The following is an 18,760-nucleotide window of genomic DNA, read 5'->3' as shown; positions in this document are numbered from 1 at the left end:
GATTACCCTGTTTCGATACGCAAAGAAATGGAATGTTTACAGAAGGATGGCATGTCCAATTGTATAGATCAAATATTTATGAATAAAGTATATTTTTGAAATAAAAAAAAATCAAGTGAATCCTTGGATGAGTATAAAGGCAGTAGGAGTATACTTAAGAGGGAAATCAGGAGAGCAAAAAGGGGACATGAGATCATTTTAGCAAATAGGGTTAAGGAGAATCCAAAAGGTTTTTACAAATACATTAAGGACAAAAGGGTAACTAGGGAGAGAATCGGGCACCTCAAAGATCAGTAAGGCAGCCTTTGTGTGGAGCTGCAGGAATTGGGAGAGATACTAAATGAGTATTTTGCATCAGTGTTTACTGTGGAAAAGGACGTGGAAGATATAGAATACAGGAAATAGATGGTGACATCTTGAAAAATGTTGATATTACAGAGGAGGAAGTGCTGGATGTCTTAAAACGCATAAAAATGGATAAATCCCCACTACCTTTTGAGGTGTACCCTCAAACTCTTTGGGAAGCTAAAGAAGTGATTGTTGGGCCTCTTGCTGAGATATGTGTATCATCGATAGTCACAGGTGAGGTGCTGGAAGACTGGAGGTTGGCTAACGTGGTGCTACTGTTTAAGAAGGGTGTAAGAACAAGCCAAGGAACTATAGACCAGTTAGTCTGACGTTGGTGGTGGGCAATTTGTTGGTGGGTATCCTGGGGGACAGGATGTAGATGTATTTGGAAAGGCAAGGACTGATTAGGGATAGTCAACATGGCTTTGTGTGTGGGAAATCATGTCTCAAACTTGTTTGTTGTTTGAAGAAGTAACAAAGAGGATTGATGAGGGCAGAGCAGTAAACGTGATCTATATGGACTTCAGTAAGGCGTTCGATAAGGTTCCCCTGGTTAGATTTCATGGAATACAGGGAGAACTAGACATTTGGATACAGAATTGGCTCAAAGACGGAAGACAGAGGGTGATGGTGAAGGGTTGTTTTTCTGACTGGAGGCCTGTGACCAGTGGATGCCACAAGGATCGCTGCTGGCTCCACTACTTTTTATCATTTATATAAATGATTTGGATGTGAGTATAAGAGGTATAGTTAATGAGTTTGCAGATGACAACAAAATTGGGAGGTGTAGTGGACAGCGAAGAAGGTTACCTCTGATTACAGCATGATCTTGACCAGATGGGCCAATGGACTGAGTGAGGAGTGACAGATGGAGTTTAATTTAGATAAATGCGAAGTGTTGCATTTTGGAAAAGCAAATCAGAGCAGGACTTGTGCACTAAATGGTAAGGTCCTTGGATGTGTTGCTGAACAAAGAGACCTTGGAATGCAGGTTCCTTGAAAGTGGAGTTGCAGGTAGATACGATAGTGAGGAAGGCATTTGGTATGCTTTCCTTTATTGATCAGAGCATTGGGTACAAGAGTTTGGAGGTCATGTTGTGGCTGTATAGGACACTGATTAGGCCATTTTTGGAATATTGTGTGCAACTCTGGTCTCCCTGCTAACGGACAGATGTTGTGAAACTTGGAAGGGTTCAGAAAAGATTTACAAGGATGTTGCCAGGGTTGGAGGATTTGAGCAATAGGGAGAGATTGAATAGGCTGGGGCTGTTTTCCCTGGGATATCAGAGGCTGAGGGGTGACCTTATAGAGGTTTATAAATACACGAGGGGCATGGATAGAGTAATTAGAAAAGGTCAAGATTAGAGTGGTGCTGGAAAGGCATAGGGGTCAGGCAGCATCCAAGGAGCAGGAAAATCAATGTTTTGGGCAAAAGCCCTTCATCAGGAATCTGCTATTCCTGACGAAGGGCTTTTGCCTGAAACGTCGATTTTCCTGCTCCTCGGGTGCTGCCTGACCTGCTGTGCCTTTCCAGGACCACTCTAATCTTGACTGTAATCTCCAACATCTGCAGTACCCACTTTTGCCAAAAGAGAAAAGGTCTTTTCCCAGGGGTGGGGGCGTCCAGAACTCGAGGTCATAGGTTTAGGGTGAGAGGGGAAAGATATAAAAGAGATCTAAGGGGTAACATTTTCACGCAGAGGGTGGTGTGTGTGTGAATGGGCTGCCAGAGGAAGTGGTGGAGGCTGGTACAATTGCACTGTTTAAAAGGCATCTGGATGGGTATATGAGTTGGAAGGGTTTGGAGAGATATAGGCTGAGTGCTGGCAGGTGGGACTAGATTGGGTTGGGATATCGGGTTGGCATGGGCGAGTTGGATTGAAGGTTCTGTTTCCGTGCTGTACATCACTATGACTCTATTCCAACTCCAGTACATCCAAATTATCTTTTAGATGGTTTTGCTAATTTTGGTTTGTTAATATGCAAATCTCAACTCCTTTTAAGTCACATTCTCAACATAACTTTAGGTGTTTTAACAAAATGTGTCATCTCAGTTCAGACAATGCATTAAAGGTGTGGTGTTAAAGTCTGTCTGTGTCCCAATCTTGAGTCAAACTGGTTCTATTTCTAATGTGGGATTTACAAAATCTCACATGGATTGAATGTAGGTTATGCATTTTTGAGAAAATAAAATATAATTCTGCAAATACAGATTCACCCCATAAATTTGTGTGCACGCGTGCAGAAGGGACACTGTGTGCGCCTGGGTGTGAGTGCATATGAGAAAGTGTGCATGTGTGTGTAAGCTTGGTAAAGTGTGTGTGATCAGGTATAAACTTGTAAGAGGGTGTGAGTGTGGGGGATGTATGTGTGCATATGAGACAGAGCTTGTGTATGAGAGAGAGTCTGTGTTAGTGTGAGTATGTAGGAGTGTGTGTGAGGTATATAGTGCGGTGGGGTCACCTGTAGTGACATAAACCCAAGATCACACCCACACACGCACCCTCTCACAGGCTTATACCATCACACACTCACCCATACACTCACGTGCACACACTCACTGTGTCTCTCCTGCACACGTGCACACAAGTTTAAGGGGTGAATCTGTATTTGCAGAGTGATGCTTCATTTTGCTCCAAAAATGCATGACCTACAGTCAATCCATGTAAGATTCTGTAAATCCCAATTTAGAAATAGAACCAGTCTGACTCAAGATTGGGACACAAACAGACTTTAACCTCAGACTTTTAATGCATTGTCTGAGCTGAGATGATGCATTTTGTTAGAAAGCTTGAAGTTATCTTGAAAATGTGACTTGAAAGGAGTTCTGGGATTTACATATTAACAAACTGAAACTAGCAAAACAATCTAAAGGATGAAAGATTTAATCTAAGTTTGTTTAATATATTTCAGCCGCATGTCACTGTAACCTTTTGCTATAAACTGTCTTATGGTTCTGCTCCACAGCCACCTGATGAAGAAGCAGCACTTCGAAAGCTAGTGCTTCCAAATAAACCTGTTGGACTGTAATCTAGTGTTGTGTGATTTTTAACTTTGTTCACCCCAGTCCAACACCAGCTCCTTCAATCAATCAATGATTTACTCTTAACTGCCTTCTGGGCAATTAGGGATGGACAATAAATACAGATCGAGCCAGTGACCCCCTCGTCCCATGAATGTTTTTAAAAAAACACCCTGTTTTTAAAGTCAATCTCTTCAAGAAGGTAGCTTTAGATTAATTTTACCACTGAGTCAACACTTTGTGGCATCAGATCTCTAAAGATTCTAGTTTGTACTTTAAGCTGATACTTAAGCACCTTGGAGCTATGACACAGTAAGTAAGACAATAAACCAAAGTCACCATCCACTCTTCGCTAGAATAAGAGTAGGGGAACTCCTCTAGTGTGCTGGCTGACATGATTTTGTCACCAGCACTAAAGCTGATAATCTGGTCATTTATGGTATTGTTGATTGTGTGAACTTTGTGTACCTTGGGTGCTTAGTTTCTTGCACTATAAACAGTGACTATGTCTAAATCACAATTAATTGACTGTAAAGTACTTTGAACATGGGAATTCTCTTTACAACCTTGATTTTCCTCTTCTAAATTTCTTCCTCCTTGATGTCCAAATGTTGCTATCACCCCTTAAAGCTGTTGGACCTTTATTTATCTGAAATGCTTCATACAACTTCAAGTTTATGTTGGCATTTACTATTTAACTTGCTTTTGAAGGTCTAGATTATTGCAAAAAGAGAGTTGAAGTCAAAGAAGCATCAGTTATAATGACAGTTGTGTAATTCTGTCAGATAATAGATTAGAATAACATATTTTCATATTTCAGGAAGATTATTGCACAATGTCCCAAATCCGGATTCCTGGAACTTCGGGATATGCTTTAATGAGTGATAAATCCTTAGAGTTCTATAAGGACCCAATGCATTTTTGCAACAGTCGAATTCATAGCTATGGAAGCAGGGTTTTCCAAGCACGCCTCCTCAACAAGCCAACTATATTTGTGTGTTCAGTAAAAGGAATGAAAGAATTGCTGTGTGGTAAGTATTAAACTGTCAAACATTGGTGGAGGTCTTAATTGGTTTTGAATTTAACTGGAGAAGGTGCAGAAATGACAAGTCAGGATCATAAATTGTGACTACATCCTTATACTTAAGAATAAGCTGAATAACCTGGTATAGGCGATCCTGCTGAGTGAAGTTAGATTTTGAGGGTGTATTTTTTTAATGCAAGTTCCCAGAATGCAACCACCGCTTCAGGAAAGACTTGTTAGAAAGTAGGAGTGTTCTTATTTAATGGCCAGCAACTTCCAGAATCTTAATTTATCGGTCAGCCTTACTTGACTTGTGAAGGTGATTTGACAGAGGGTTGGCACGCTGGTTTTTAAGTGCTGCTGTGATGGTGTTCAAAGTTATTCTCCAAGTGACGATGGAAAAAACAATAGTTTATATTTCAGTTCAGGAATATTCTGAAATGTTGGTACCCCCTTTAATTTTTTTGTTCCACTGCAGCTCCCATTTGCCACTAGTAGAGGAGTGTCGGACGTGGAGTCCAGGGACAGTGATTTTGGGTTTTAACTTTTTTAGCATTTTACACATCAGGCATAGAGATCCACAGTCCTTCGCGCTATCGTGTCCATGCCAGTGAAAGACAGCCACCTAATTCTAAAGATTATAGAAATTTCTGCAGTTCTGTGCACAAAACAATTAGTCATAGAGACATACAACATGGAAACAGACCCTTCAGTCCATTGATTTAAACAACTGATTTAAATTTTCATAGCCAGCCTTTTCTATCTGATTTAATTGCACTAATGTTAAACAGAGACTTGATCCTTCCCTTTTCTATCTTACCACTTTTCCGCAATTGGTCCAGAATATGTGCTTCCTTCTCCCCTGGACAAATGCTGGTTAGGAAGTGGGTAACTTTGTTGTCTTGCTCAATAAGACCATGAGAGGTATAAACCAGTAAGTGGGATCCAACCAGAAAACTTTGTTTTTTGTCTTTTTTCCAACTTGAGTATGAACTAAACATTACACCTCAGACAGCATTCAGTAAGGTCAGTATCAGGTTCTAGTTTTATTGAGGTGAAAATTGATATTTTGAATAATAGCCTTCTCTAGGACAATTAGGGATGGACAATGCAGGCTGGCTTCGCCTGCAATGCTCATTTCCTATGAACAATATTTTAAAACAAAACTTACACACGTATTGCACTTTAGTATAGAAAAACATCCCTCGGCATGTTATCTCCCATAATACATTACTGAGCCACCAAAGGATAGATTGGTATGGGTAGCGAAAAGCTTGTTCAAAAAAGTGGGTTTTGAGGTGCATCTTAATGAAACAAATAAGTATGTGGAGGGAATTTCAGAATTGTCCCACTATGTGGATGTAGCTCCACATAGTGGGACAAAGGAAATTTGGGATTATCAGATAGTTTGGGTGAAGAAATATGGAGTTTTTTGTGTTTGACTGATGGAGATTACAGAGAAATGGAGGAATAGAATCTTAGAATGAGGATTTTAAAATCAAATGGCCCTAAACTAAGAGCTGGTGTAGGTCAGCGAGAACATGGATAATGGGTGAACAATATGTATTATTGAGAGTTAGGAAATGTACTCTGTACTGCGAAGCAGCCTGGAATCTGTGAATCATTGTAACTTTGCTGATCCATTGGGAAGCACTTGAATGGAACACGGGAATAAAGTGTGCTTTGTTGCTTCGTTAAAATTGGCATTTCCTTAAAAGAAACTGACTGAAAAAATTATTAATCTATTCCTTTGTGAATCTGTTCCTTAGTATGAATCCTTAACCAGGAACTAGTTTTCTTGAAATACTGGTGAACGGTTTCATTTTATGATGGGTATAGAGGCTTTCAAAGATTAAAAGTGAACTAAAATTTTGGAAATGTGTTAGAACAGAAGAACTAGAAGCAGGAGTAGGCAATCCAGCTCCTTGAGCCTGCTCTGCATTTGATATGATCATGAGTGGCCTTAATTCCGCATTCCTGTCCACTTTCCATGACCCTTCAACCCTTCAACTGCTAATTCAATATTTATCTCCAAGTTTATTCAATGTCCCAGCACCCTTCACAATCTGGGGTAGTGAATTTCATAGATTGAAGACCCTTTCGAGAGAAGTAATTTCTTCACTCTTCTGTTTTAAATTTGCTATCCTTTATCCTAAAACTCTGACCTAACATTCTAGATTTCCCTAAATGAGGAAACATCCTTTCTACATCTACTTTGTCAATCCCTCTTGTATTCCTCAATTAGATCTCCTCTCATTCTTCTAAACTTCAGAGAATATAGGTCTGAACTGCTCAATCTCTTGGTCAGAAGTTACACAACACCAGGTTAGAGTCCAGCAAGTTTATTTGAAATCACAAGCTTTCAGAGTACTGCTCCTCCAATAGCTTGTGATTTCAAATAAACCTGTTGGATTATAACCTGGTGTCATGTGACTTCTGGCTTTGTCCACCCCAGTCCAACACTAATACCTCCACATCAGTCTCTGTTCAGCAGAAAAACACTTCATCTGTTCAAACAATCTAGTGAACCTCCAATACAAGTTTATCCCTTCTCAAGCAATGGGATCAAAATTGTACACAATACTCCAGGTGTGATCTTGCTAACATCTTATCTATTAATTCCAAAATTCTATTTTCTTCCCTCATTACCTGTGTGTTTATTTTCTGCAGTTCATACACGAGGACACCCAGATCCCTCTGCATGGAAACATGCTGCACTCTGAAACTTCAGCGTGTGAAAAAATGATGGGGATAATATGGTGTCAAATCTAGAATTTAAAATGTGCATCTGTTGACTCTTTAGAGCATTTGTTAAAATTATCTAGAAAGAAAAGTAATGTTGTTTCCTTTCTTGGAATAACTCTGCACTGATTGTGACTTGCCACAGAATGGTTAAAATCAGGAAAGTTGAAGATTCAGGTTTGCTAGCTCTGGATTACTGACATATTAACTGTGACATAAAAGGTTGCTGTGACAATTTGATCATCTTGGCTTTTTGGATGCTTCAAGCAGATCTGAGTGTTAGTAATTTCCTTCTATTGAATGCTCATACACAAGCAACAGCAGTGAAAATCTAAAGCAACGTTGATTTTATACATTTTTTTTTAGAATCCCCACAGTATGGAGACAGGCCCTTCGGCCCAACATATCCACACTGACCTTCCAAAGAGTGACCCACTACCCTACACTTTTATCTTATATTTGCCCCTGACTAATGCACCTAACTTACACATCTCTGGACACTATGGGGCAACTTAGCATGGCCAATCCACACTAAATTGCACATCTTTGGACTCTGGGAGGAAACCGGAGCAAACCCACGCAGACATGGGGAGAATGTGCAAACTCCACACAGTCCCCTGAGGCTGGAATCAAACCTGGGTCCCTTGCGCTGTGAAGCAGCACTGCTAACCACTGAGCCATCATTTAAAATAGTCATGTCCCAAGGTACTGCACAGAAAGGAATTTTAGCATGGGTGATGAAAAGCTTGGTCAATGAGAGATCTTCTAATTGATCTTAAAGTGGGAGAAAGAGGTATAGAAGTTAGCGACGAAAACTGTAGGAGCAGAAGTGGGCTATTCGAAATCTGCTCTGCCACTCGGTGCAGATCAATAATCCTCAACTACTTGCTTTTCCCGTAACGCTTGATTTCCTTCCTGATTTAAAAAAGTAAAGAATTCCAAAAGTTTACTACCCTTTGAGAGGGGAAAAAAACTTCCTCCATTCTATTTAAAGGGTGTTCCCTTACTTTGAGATTACGCCCTGTTGTCCTCGATTCTCCCACAGGGGAAACAACCTTTCTGTATCCAGCCTATCAAATTTAGGAAGGTAGTTTTAGGGCTAACAACTGAATTCACGGTCCACAGTTGTAGTGTGGGCTGCAAGGAGTCCAATGCACAAGTTAAATTGGGAGGAGTGAGGAGTTTTTATTGATCTGGAGGAGTTTAGCAATAGATGAAAGTCCATGTAGAAATTTGAACATGGATGAATATTTTGAAATAAATGCATTTGTGACTCAATGGAGGCTATCAACAGTCAGTTGTTGCAGATGGGTGTGGGGTGGAGGTGTCCCTAACCAAAGTTGCTTCTGTTCTGTCTCTCCAGTTTCTGAACTGGTGACCAGTTCTGGCAGTTGCCACATCTTCATTTCATCACCAGCACCTGCTCAGTTTCAGTTTTTGTTTTGATGTAACGCTAATTCAGGAGCAGTGTTTCTGTTAAAATAATAATCCGGTTGGATCAAAGATAGTCTTTACCCTACACCAAACTTCAAGTTCTACACACCTTTCTAAGGAGTCTTTACAGTTATTGATAGTGATCTGCTCTTCCTCTTGCTACATGACCAATTTGAAATCTATAACCTTGAAACCAGTGGGAAATTTAAAGGTACACTGGTCACAATCTTCCAATATGCTGCCTTCAAAAATTGCAATTTGTCAAACCAAAGATAACAAGCACCATTGCATTATTTAAGAAGGGGGGTGGGAGTGGGAGGGGAGTGGAAATAGGAAATCTATTGACCTGTGACTTTTAATTAGATTAAGGATATTACTTTAATTACCATTAGGAACAGAGTGACTGAGTCAGCCATTGAACAAGTGTGAAATGATCTGGATCAAGAGGAGAAACCATCAGAGGGTCATAGCCATAACCAAGTTGTAAAATGATAGTTGGAGTTCAATGTGAGGAAGGCTGATATTATTCATTTGCATCCAAAGAATAAATAATGGACTAGTATTGAAATACAGAGATGAAAGCTTTGGAGAAATGAAGGAAATCAATGTCCCCACCCACACACTACGGTGCATGGGTGCAAAGGTTCATCAAAGTCTAATGAAATGTTGACCCCTTTTTCAACCTAGATTGGTAAGACAAAGGAGTTCAGAAGCTTTAAGCTGTTACACTTCAATTGTGCCCAACCTTAGTCTGACCACATCTGGAGGACTCTATTGAGACTTAGGCACTGAATTTCAAGGAATGTATCTAAAATTCTGGAGCACAAGCTTTAAATGAAAGCCAGGCAATGTTTTGTAATATCAGGAAGCATTTCAGTGATGGTGTCAGTCTCTAAGTTGCTCCATCAGAAAATTTAGCTGAAATGCTGGATCACTGGGAGCTTTGAGATCAAATTTTTGTTTTGTTTGTTTCGGGTAAAGGTATCAAGGGAAATGGATCAACGCAGGTAAATGAAGTTGAGGTGTAGATCAACAAAGCTGTGAATATCAGAATAGACGTAAGGGACTGAATGACCTATTTCTATCCCAATGTCACTTATCTCAAACCCTGGACAGATAGTGAATGAACACTTTGAATTTGGAAGATTATTCTTGACCAAGACTTTTGCTTGATTTAATTCTGAACGCTATTGGTAAATGTCTGGAGTTTGGGTGTCCCAGTGGAAGTCAGAAATCTTAAGTGGAAGAATTCGTCTAGGACAGTTGGAGAAAACAACTTTTGTTTTTGGGATGAACAGATTAAGGAATGTGAGAGTATCTGTGTTTTGATAGCATTTCATTCTGCCATTAACCATTTTCTGATTAAATTTTTCATTTTATTTGAATTACGATTATTTTAACCATGATTCGCCAGCTTTCATTCAAGCCAATTGATTGCTTACACTATCTGGGCATGTAAATAGTCTTGTATTGTTAAAAGAACAAACGAAGCCTGCTGGTAAATACATTTAATATGATGGAAAGCTCAGGACTATTTCCACTATGTGATGAGAATATGTAAGCCATTGTTTCTCTGACTCTTTCAGACATTGCATGTTGATCATTATTGTTCATTATGTATGTAAAGCAGAGCTTTTCTCCTTTTCCCTCTACTTGTTGGTTATCTCATAGCCTTAACAAACTTTTTTTAATTGAGTATCCTGGATATTGTGACTTGTGCTGGTTATGAAGCCATGGGCACCAACAGCCATCATCACCTCATCCAAAGTCCCCATTATTCTTACGTGAACAGTAATGCATAAAATCTCCAATCTTTTTTCCGTACTAGGAACCCATACTCTGAGGATATTCTGGCTGGGGGGTCAGCTCCAAGAGACTCCATGCTTTCCCTGGAGGATAGATTCCTTTGGAAGGGAAAGATTAATGGATTTACCACTATCAGGCTGTTCAACTGTGAGACAAATTGCAGTGAATCCCAGCTGGATGTTGGCCAATGTTGAAGTTCTAGCCTGGTCAAAGGCTGATTATTTTTCTTCAGTCTTTGATAAAGATGCTTTGTTAATTATACCCTGGCTGTCAAGATGTATGAACCTCCCTAGTTTACGTGATTCAATTTCATGCATTTACTAATTGAACCATTGAGGCACGCTCCCTAAAACTTTAAATGATTTGCAAGTGTACATGACTATGCAATTTTTAAAGTGAGCTGATGGTAATAGCATGCTTGATTTTAATTTCCTCTCCATGATCTGTATGCCAGTCACTGTTGTTTTCTGGTGTCAATCAAAAGCTATTACTAGAAAATACTTCTTGCTGAGTTTAAAAAAATGCTTAGTTTTTTTCTCCCCACCAACCCCTTCTTTATATTTTAATTATTTGTGGACAGTTCGAGTTGTATTCACTGACAGGAGGTGGCTTTTGTTTTGTCCCAGCATTGTGTGTGCAACCAAAATTTGCCTGATGCTTAGACATCTCAGAAATGATACATTCTATTTTGCTTTGCTTCATTGTCAGTTGGAGTCTTTGCACTGAATTTGCTGTCCTTGTCGCGTCTCCAGAGATCCCACTGAAGTTAGAGAAGGAGAATAGGAGGAACCTTGCAGCTGTTACAGACCCGCAAATGTAGCATAAGTGTGCAACTGGAACTGCTTGCAATTGACAGTGAATGCACCAAGAAACTTCTAGCTGTTTTAACTTTCTCAAAGAATTGCTTTTGGTAATGAGCTTTGACTAGGTAGTATTTATGTGGAATATAGGTAGTGTACATCAATAACTGATGTGATTGTATCAATTCTAATGAATCTCTGATTATGCGCAGTCACGTGTTAATTGTCTGATTTTTATATAACGTATCCAGATGGATGTGGAATTGAACAACACAGGAATGTTCAGATACCTAATAAAATGTGCTGAGACTAACAATTATTGCTTTTGCAGCTAGAATGTCAGTATTTGAAAAGGATCCTTCTGCAGTTATGCATGAATTATATGGTGGCAATCTAGTAACAACAGATGGTAAGCTCATTACAAAGGTATATCTTTCTGAATGTATAAATACGTGTGGAGGACACTGAAGGAGATTGTTTACTGTCAGCTTTTCAAAGTTTGATGCGATTTGTGTCACTATTTTGCAGAGCAAGTCAATGTCTTTGACACATCCTATACTACCTCTATGTGTAAGCTGTTTGGAGACACCGTCTGCTTCACTAATGGTATGTTCCAGTATTTGTTTAGAGGAAAGCAAGTATGATATTAGCACAGAGCTTCTACAGGGGATGCAGTCAGCAGAACGCAGCTAGAATGCACCAGACATTGCTGGTTTGGCAAGCTGAAGTTTGCACATAAACATAAAGAAAAATCTGAACATAAAATTACCCGTAAATCAGTATAATCAGGGAGCATAATCATTGTTAATAGATTTGTGGTTTATATATGGCCTTCCTCATTGTCGGAAGGGAGTGTGATTGGTAGGAAATGAACAATTCTTTGATTTAGTGACTAGCTGACGATTGAAGCTGCATAGTTGCATCCTGCTGTGTTCCAGTTGACCAAATTTAGACTCAGTTTGACAGTATGGTAAACCTTTGGAGGAGCAGTAAGAGAAACACAGCTGTGTGAGGCTTCAGCTGACTGACTAATGCTGGTTTCATACACTCATGAGTGCCTGCACATTGAGTACATTGTGATCAGTACCTCTGAATCAATCAGTGCATATCATTGAAACTAGATGTTCCAATTTGAGGATCGATCTTTTTGTGATCTCTAACTGCTCCAAGTGATCGAAACATTTATCCCCACAGAAGGTAATAGGGTTTAATTTTCACTGGGGGTTGTAACTGTTCTCAATTCCGAATGATTTTCTTGGGTCGGGGTAATTTACTGGGCTTGGTAGGTTTCTTGCTATCTAAAGGCAACTTATTTCAGTTGATCTAGTTTGAAGGAAAATTTGCTGCCAAGAGGCAAAAGAGATCAAGCTACCACCATTGTAAACTTTGGCAGAGTCTAGGGTCTACAAAGATGTGAGCTGCAGGCCGCCCCCTTGGAAGAAATCTGGGCTTTTGCTGCTGCAAATTTGGGCCTAACACAACCTTTTACTTGGCAGACCCTGGGATTGGTTTTAATTGAGTCAATGAAATGAAAGATAGGAACAGATCAATGGCCACAGTGCAAGATGGATTGGGCAAGGCACATCCAGGTTGAAATGTCGTGGAGTCCCTTCATTGGGTGGAGAATTTCAAACTCAGTTACTTTAAGTGTTTAGAAATGGTTAAAAAATTATGTGCAGTTGTTGTTATTTGATATGCAGTTCTACTATTTCTGTATCTTTACACATATATCAAATTCCATTTATATTGCATTCTTCATTGACTGAAAAGCACATGAGAGAAAGTAACACAATAGGCAACCAGACCTGGAGAATACACTGAGTTTAGGATGGTGTCCAGGCTACTCCAAAGAGAGACCTGGGAGAGCAGTGACAAGATAGAAGGGTCTCCTTGAACATTTTCAGTGGGGAGGATCTGACCACACCCTCTCACTTGTTAGTGAATGAGGATGAAGAAAAATTCAGTGGGGGGGAAATGTGGAGGGTATTTAACGTAGGATGATGTGAGGCCTTGGAAAAATTTGAAAGTAAGTTGAGAATATTGAATTGAAGATGTTGAGGCATTTGCCCAAACTCTTGAGAGGATGCAGCATAAGGAAGAAAGGGCAGATTACAGCTGAAGAGACCTATTTGTATGATCTGAAGCTCCTGGAGTGTTTTGGGCAAGAGGGCTTTCATAAAATCAGTGAAGGTAAAATCAGTTTCAAAATATTAGGGATGATCATTCAGGGAAGTAGTTTTGACAATTGAACTGATAGGAGGAGAGGTAACTCCAAGGTCCTGCGTCTCTTTGAATCAACTGGAAATGAAGACTGAAAAGAGAGAATCCATGTTTATGTATTGTCTTTTATATTCTCAGGATATTTTTATTCAGTCAAAGGAGTGTAGTTACTGTTGTAATGTGGTAAACACAGCCAATTTGCATGTAACAAGCTTGCACAAGCAAATAAGGTGATCTGTTTTATGATAAATATTGTCCAGCAAACCAATTTCTGTACGTTTTAATATTAGATGAGATAGAAACAGGAGTTTGTCTATTCAGCCCCTTAAGCCTGTTCCATCATTTAGTTAGATCATGGCCTACATCTTGGCTCCCTGTACCCACACTTGCACCATATTCCTAAACATTCTTAACCACCAGTTTTCATTCATTCCAGCCATGAGTATGTTAGTTGAACCCCAGCGTAGTGCTTTGAGCAGTGAAGTAAGCCATGAGGTTGAACTGTGGAAGCTGATGTCAGCCAAGTAGATTTTAAACCAAGGTTGGAAAGTGTGATGCTGGAAAAACACAGCAGGTCAGCCACCATCTGAGGAGCAGGAGAATCGACGTTTCACGCATAAGCCCTCATACCTCATGAAGGGTTTATGCCCAAAACAGCAATTCTCCTGCTCCTTGGATGTTGCCTGACCTGCTGTGCTTTTTCTAGTGTCTCACGTTTTGACTCTGATCTCCAGCATCTGCAGTCCTCACTTTCTTCCAGATTTTAAACCAACCTAATTTGCCAATACCCCATGTGAACTCACTATTTATTTTGGGTGCTGATGGTATTACCCTTCAGACTGAAGCAGTTGAGCTGGATACGCCATCACAGTCTAACGCAGATTGCTACTGTGGGCATTCATCATGAAAGAAAGGAACTCTACATTTCTGAGAGGTGGTTCCAATCAAGGCTCCTTAGGAAATGCAGGGCAAACTTGTATTTTGACAGTACGGAAAGGAAGGCAAGATACACGCTCTTCTCGCAGCAGTCAGCTGCCAGATACTGACATTTAAAGGTCCGGACAGCTGCTGTCAAAGGTTAAGCATTATAAGGTAAGTGCAATGTTAGCATGCTGGGTGGACTGGGTGCCACATTGAAGTGGCTAAAGACAATTGTGCTATACTACACTATGCTTTTTAAAAAAAACTGTAGCAGTGATGTCTTGAATTGTTTGGCCTCTGACACCATAACTGTCCTCCTTAGTGTTGGGTAGGACTCCAACCAGTGGATAAGGTTCCTCTAATGTGAATTACCTTCAACTTTGCTAATCTCTTTAATGCCACAATTAGTCAAGTATTCCCTTCCACAGGCAGTCACTTTTGGAATTCAGTTCAGGGGCATGGAGAAGCGAATGAGTATTAAGTTGGATGGACACTCTGCTTAGTTGACCTCCTTATGAAGAACTGGTGGCTCATGCCAAAATTAGGAGAACTGACCCACTAACTAATAAAGTAAAATCCTGGCATAGCCACACTCATGAAATCTTATTACTAATGTTCCGGACTCCTCCATCTCCATCCCTAGGTACTTTTTACCCCACTGTTGGAGGAGTGCGGTATGTTTGGTATATGAGAAGTTACGAACTCTGGGGATCCTCAATATTGACCCATGGCATCAGGTCACATATGGTCAAGGAAGTCCTCAGCTGATGACTCAGTACTTCACGTTGAACACTGGTTGGAAGAAGCAGTGAGGGTAGCAAGGTACGGAATACGCTTGGGTGGCGTATTCTGAGTATCTTGGTAGCACAGCTACTGACCTGAAGGATTCCTATAGGACGTGCCTGATTGTGCCTGTGCCAAGTGGGCTAAGCCAACTTATCCCATCTAGGTCTTGCGATTGCTTGGGAATAAATAACTAGCTGGAGGATGAGGGTTCAAAAATATCTACGCCGACAACAATGGCGATTGTAATACATCAGTGCAAAAAACTAGGCTGAAGCATTTGCAACTAACTTCATGCAGAACTGTGAAGTGAATGATCCACCTCTGTCTCCCTCTATGGTCACTGCCATCACAGATGCCTATCAGCAAAGTGTTGGGAGTAGTTGTCACAGATGCCAGTCTTTAGCCAATTTGATTCATTCCACAAAATAACAAGAGTGAACCAGCAAAGTTTATGGACCCTGATAACATCCTGACTATAGCTCTCCAGAACTAGTTACATCTATAAACAAGGTGCTCTGGCCATTGTTGATAGTGTGCGATATTGCCTAGGTATGTCTTGTTCACAAGATGTGGAGGAACTGGTGTTGACAAGTTAAAAATCTCACAACACCAGGTTATAGTCCAACAGGTTTAAAAAGTTCATTTTACTCTGAATCAGCAAAGTATTGGAAATTGTTGTCAACCACGCTATCAAGTGACACTTGCGTTGCAATAAGTTGCTTATTGTGTTAAGTTTGGATTCCACCAAGGTTCTGAGTTCATTATGGTGTTGGTTCAGGTGTAGATAGAAGAGCTGAGTTAAGAGTGACTGCCCGTGAGATCAGGGCAGCATTTGACAGCGTAGGATTGAGAAGACTGACCAATGTTAACGACAATAGAAAATGGTTGGGACTGTAGTGAAGAAGGTAATCACTCCGGTGGTTGTAGTCATATTGGAAGACGATTCTGATTGTTGGAAGTCAGTTTTCTAAACCCTCGGACATCACTGCAGCGTTTCCTTTGGGTAGTGAGCCTAACCATCGTAAGTAGCTTTATTAATAATCTTTCTTCCATGAAGTCAGAAATGGGGATGTTTGTTGATTGCTCAAAGCCATTTGTGTCTACTTAGTGAAACAGTTGGTGCCCACGAAGATGTTCAGGCTTGGGTTTGATTGCTGCTTAAGCATAAATCTTACTCTCCATTTAAGTGCTAGACAAATACCATCTCTGGGAGAACGTAACCATCTCCCCTTGGCGCTCAATGTCATTACCAATGCTGAATTCATCATCAACATTCTGCAAGTCACTACTGACCAGAAACTGAACTGGACAAGTCAAATAAGTAATGTGACTACAAGAGCAGGCTAGAGGTATCCTTTAGTGCTAATTCACCTCCTAAACCCTTTTTCTCTCTACCATCTGTGAGACAGTTGTACTTCTGGTCTTGATCAGAAGCTTGGAACTGCTTCCTGACAGCATGGTTGGTGTATCTACATCACATGGATTGCCAAGATTATTTTAAAAAAATCAACTCACCATGACCTTCTCAAAGGCAATTAAGGATAGGATATGAATGTTGGCATATTCACTGATGCTCACACCCCATCAAGGAACAAAGTAAGACCTAAAGCTTCAACTTGCACAGGACAACTGTGGCACATATCCTGGAACCTGAAGAGCAATGGAGTTAAAAACAATGGACATCACTAGAATTTTGGATGCCACTACAAGTTGTGGCTGGGATAGGGTTGGGGCTTAATGTTGTTGCAAGTTGAGATAATGTGAACATGGTTAAGAATAATTTGATGTAGGTCCAGATACTTCATTACATGTGTTAAATGATTGATTCAGACAGCCTGTGGTTGTGATTATAGATAAGGGAAACTTGGTTCTAGATGTTCAGATGCGGTAAATAGTTTTTATAATTTGAATTGAAAGCAATAATTCTGTACAAAGTGTAATATCAACAGCTAACTTTATGATTGAGAGGTCAGAAAGGTTCAAGGTGTCTGCCTTTGTAAACAGCATACACAGGGAAACTGTGTTCATGTCAGTGTCTCCAAAACAATTCAGATTCATATAATTGGACTGCTTATTACCTCTCCATAAATTGAGTTTCCAGATTTCCTGCTTCAGTTTGCTCCTGTATGCATGTGTTTTGATGGAACTGTTCTATTACAATTTGTAGCTTTGTTGTAAAATTAAAGATTATTGTGCTGCTTTGAGGTTTTTTCATATTTTTTTTCTAACAGATTTTATCTGCCTCCCTGCCAGACAGGTAGGCTTAAAATTGAGTCCGTAGTGATGAATATATGTTTACTATTTGTTTTTCTTACATTTCTCATTACATGGTCCTAAGTAAAATTCAGCATTTACTGACATTGAAAGCTCTTTAGCCCAACTTAATTCATCCATCCACAGTAACCCTAAAGTCCATCAACCAATTGGTCTTCAATTGGACCCATGGTTTAAGACTTCCCACTCTCTGGGAATCCATTACACTTTGTGTAAGAAAAAAAGATTTTCCAAACCTCAGTCTTAAATCTTTTACTAGTTTGAACTGGTGTCCCTTACTGCTGCATGACAAAGCAGTATTCGTGATTTTTCCAATCGTTTCCATAACTGTTTTTATCTATTTCTCCAAGATCACCTCTTTAGCCAGCTATTTTCAAAGTTGAAAAGTAGAAGTTTGCCATTATTTTCTCAACTCTGTTGTTTTGTTTCCGTTGTTTGAGTATTTCTGTGACCAGAACTGTATACAGTACTAAAAGTATGCCTTGATGAGGTCATTATGAAATATGATCATAATTTCATATAACTTGTATTCCAGTGTCAACATCTGTATGGTTCTACTGGCTTTGATTCTTGCTGTGCTTTGGTTGAGTCTACTAAAACCTCTTAATCTAATTCAACTTTACTCATAGTAAACAATTAATATGAACAATTTACACAAAGTATGTGTTGTCCACCTGCAATACTTCAATATCTTGCATGGAAAATTTCATCTGTTGTTCTGCCCAGTTGTACGTTCTGACTTTCCTCCTGATTCCACTGCTGCTTCTCGTTTGGTATCCTCTGCATACTTGACCGATGCAGTCTTAATCCAGTTCTTATTGCATCTGAGCTTGCAACACAATGCAACTCGCTAAATTGACAATCTTGATTGTTTGGAAGTGCAAAATACAGGCTGGGTCTGCTCTTTAGAGGCTGTGGCTGGTGGTGATTTTTGGAGCGGAGTACAAGGAGCTTCATTGCTGTATCTGGTTTCTGCTAAGATGCTGCATAAAACCTTTTTTTGGTCATCTTCTCTAATGCTGCTGTCTGTTCGTTTTTGTCTGATTATATACCTGTGATGCACTGTGCAACTTTCTGTATTTATAAAATGCATATAAATACAAGTTTTTGTTAGACTAAACTAAGGACTGCTTGATGCACACACCAAGTTCTCAATCTGATCGTGTTCCATTTGTTTTATTTCACAAAAATAAATTTCCCTTCTTTCCTCTAAAAAGCTTTTGAAATATATATTCCCAACATGTTTTATCTTCACAGAAAAATTATTAAAGCAGATGATATGTTTTTGGTTCATGGTCACCGGCGATTTGTTTTAGGTTTTGCCAAGTCATAGTGAGTCGCAATATATCTCCTCCATGACTTGCTACATAAGCTCTTAAGCTA

At 39.8% G+C, this 18,760-nt stretch overlaps 1 protein-coding gene across 7 annotated transcripts in view; it reads left to right on the top strand.

Moving 5' to 3' along the window:
- LOC122564829 (beta-amyrin 11-oxidase-like) overlaps positions 1-18,760 on the top strand; it is a 119,983-nt gene that overhangs the window by 5,676 nt on the left and 95,547 nt on the right. For 4 of the 7 annotated variants that reach the window (XR_006316022.1, XM_043720149.1, XM_043720144.1 and 1 more), the window contains exons 2-4: positions 4,191-4,401; positions 11,508-11,585; positions 11,705-11,782. Coding sequence is in view for 6 of the 7 variants with exons in the window: in XM_043720149.1 (XP_043576084.1) it covers positions 4,206-4,401; positions 11,508-11,585; positions 11,705-11,782 (352 nt within the window). In the remaining variant the exon portion in view is untranslated. The remainder of the gene's footprint in view (positions 1-4,190; positions 4,402-11,507; positions 11,586-11,704; positions 11,783-18,760) is intronic. The other 3 variants (XM_043720167.1, XM_043720158.1, XM_043720177.1) reach the window with 3 other exon arrangements.

This window comes from Chiloscyllium plagiosum, chromosome 2 (assembly GCF_004010195.1).
Source record: "Chiloscyllium plagiosum isolate BGI_BamShark_2017 chromosome 2, ASM401019v2, whole genome shotgun sequence".
Taxonomy (NCBI): domain Eukaryota; kingdom Metazoa; phylum Chordata; class Chondrichthyes; order Orectolobiformes; family Hemiscylliidae; genus Chiloscyllium; species Chiloscyllium plagiosum.
The sequence above is the reverse complement of the archived record's forward strand: the minus strand, read 5'-3'. Positions and strand labels throughout refer to the sequence as shown.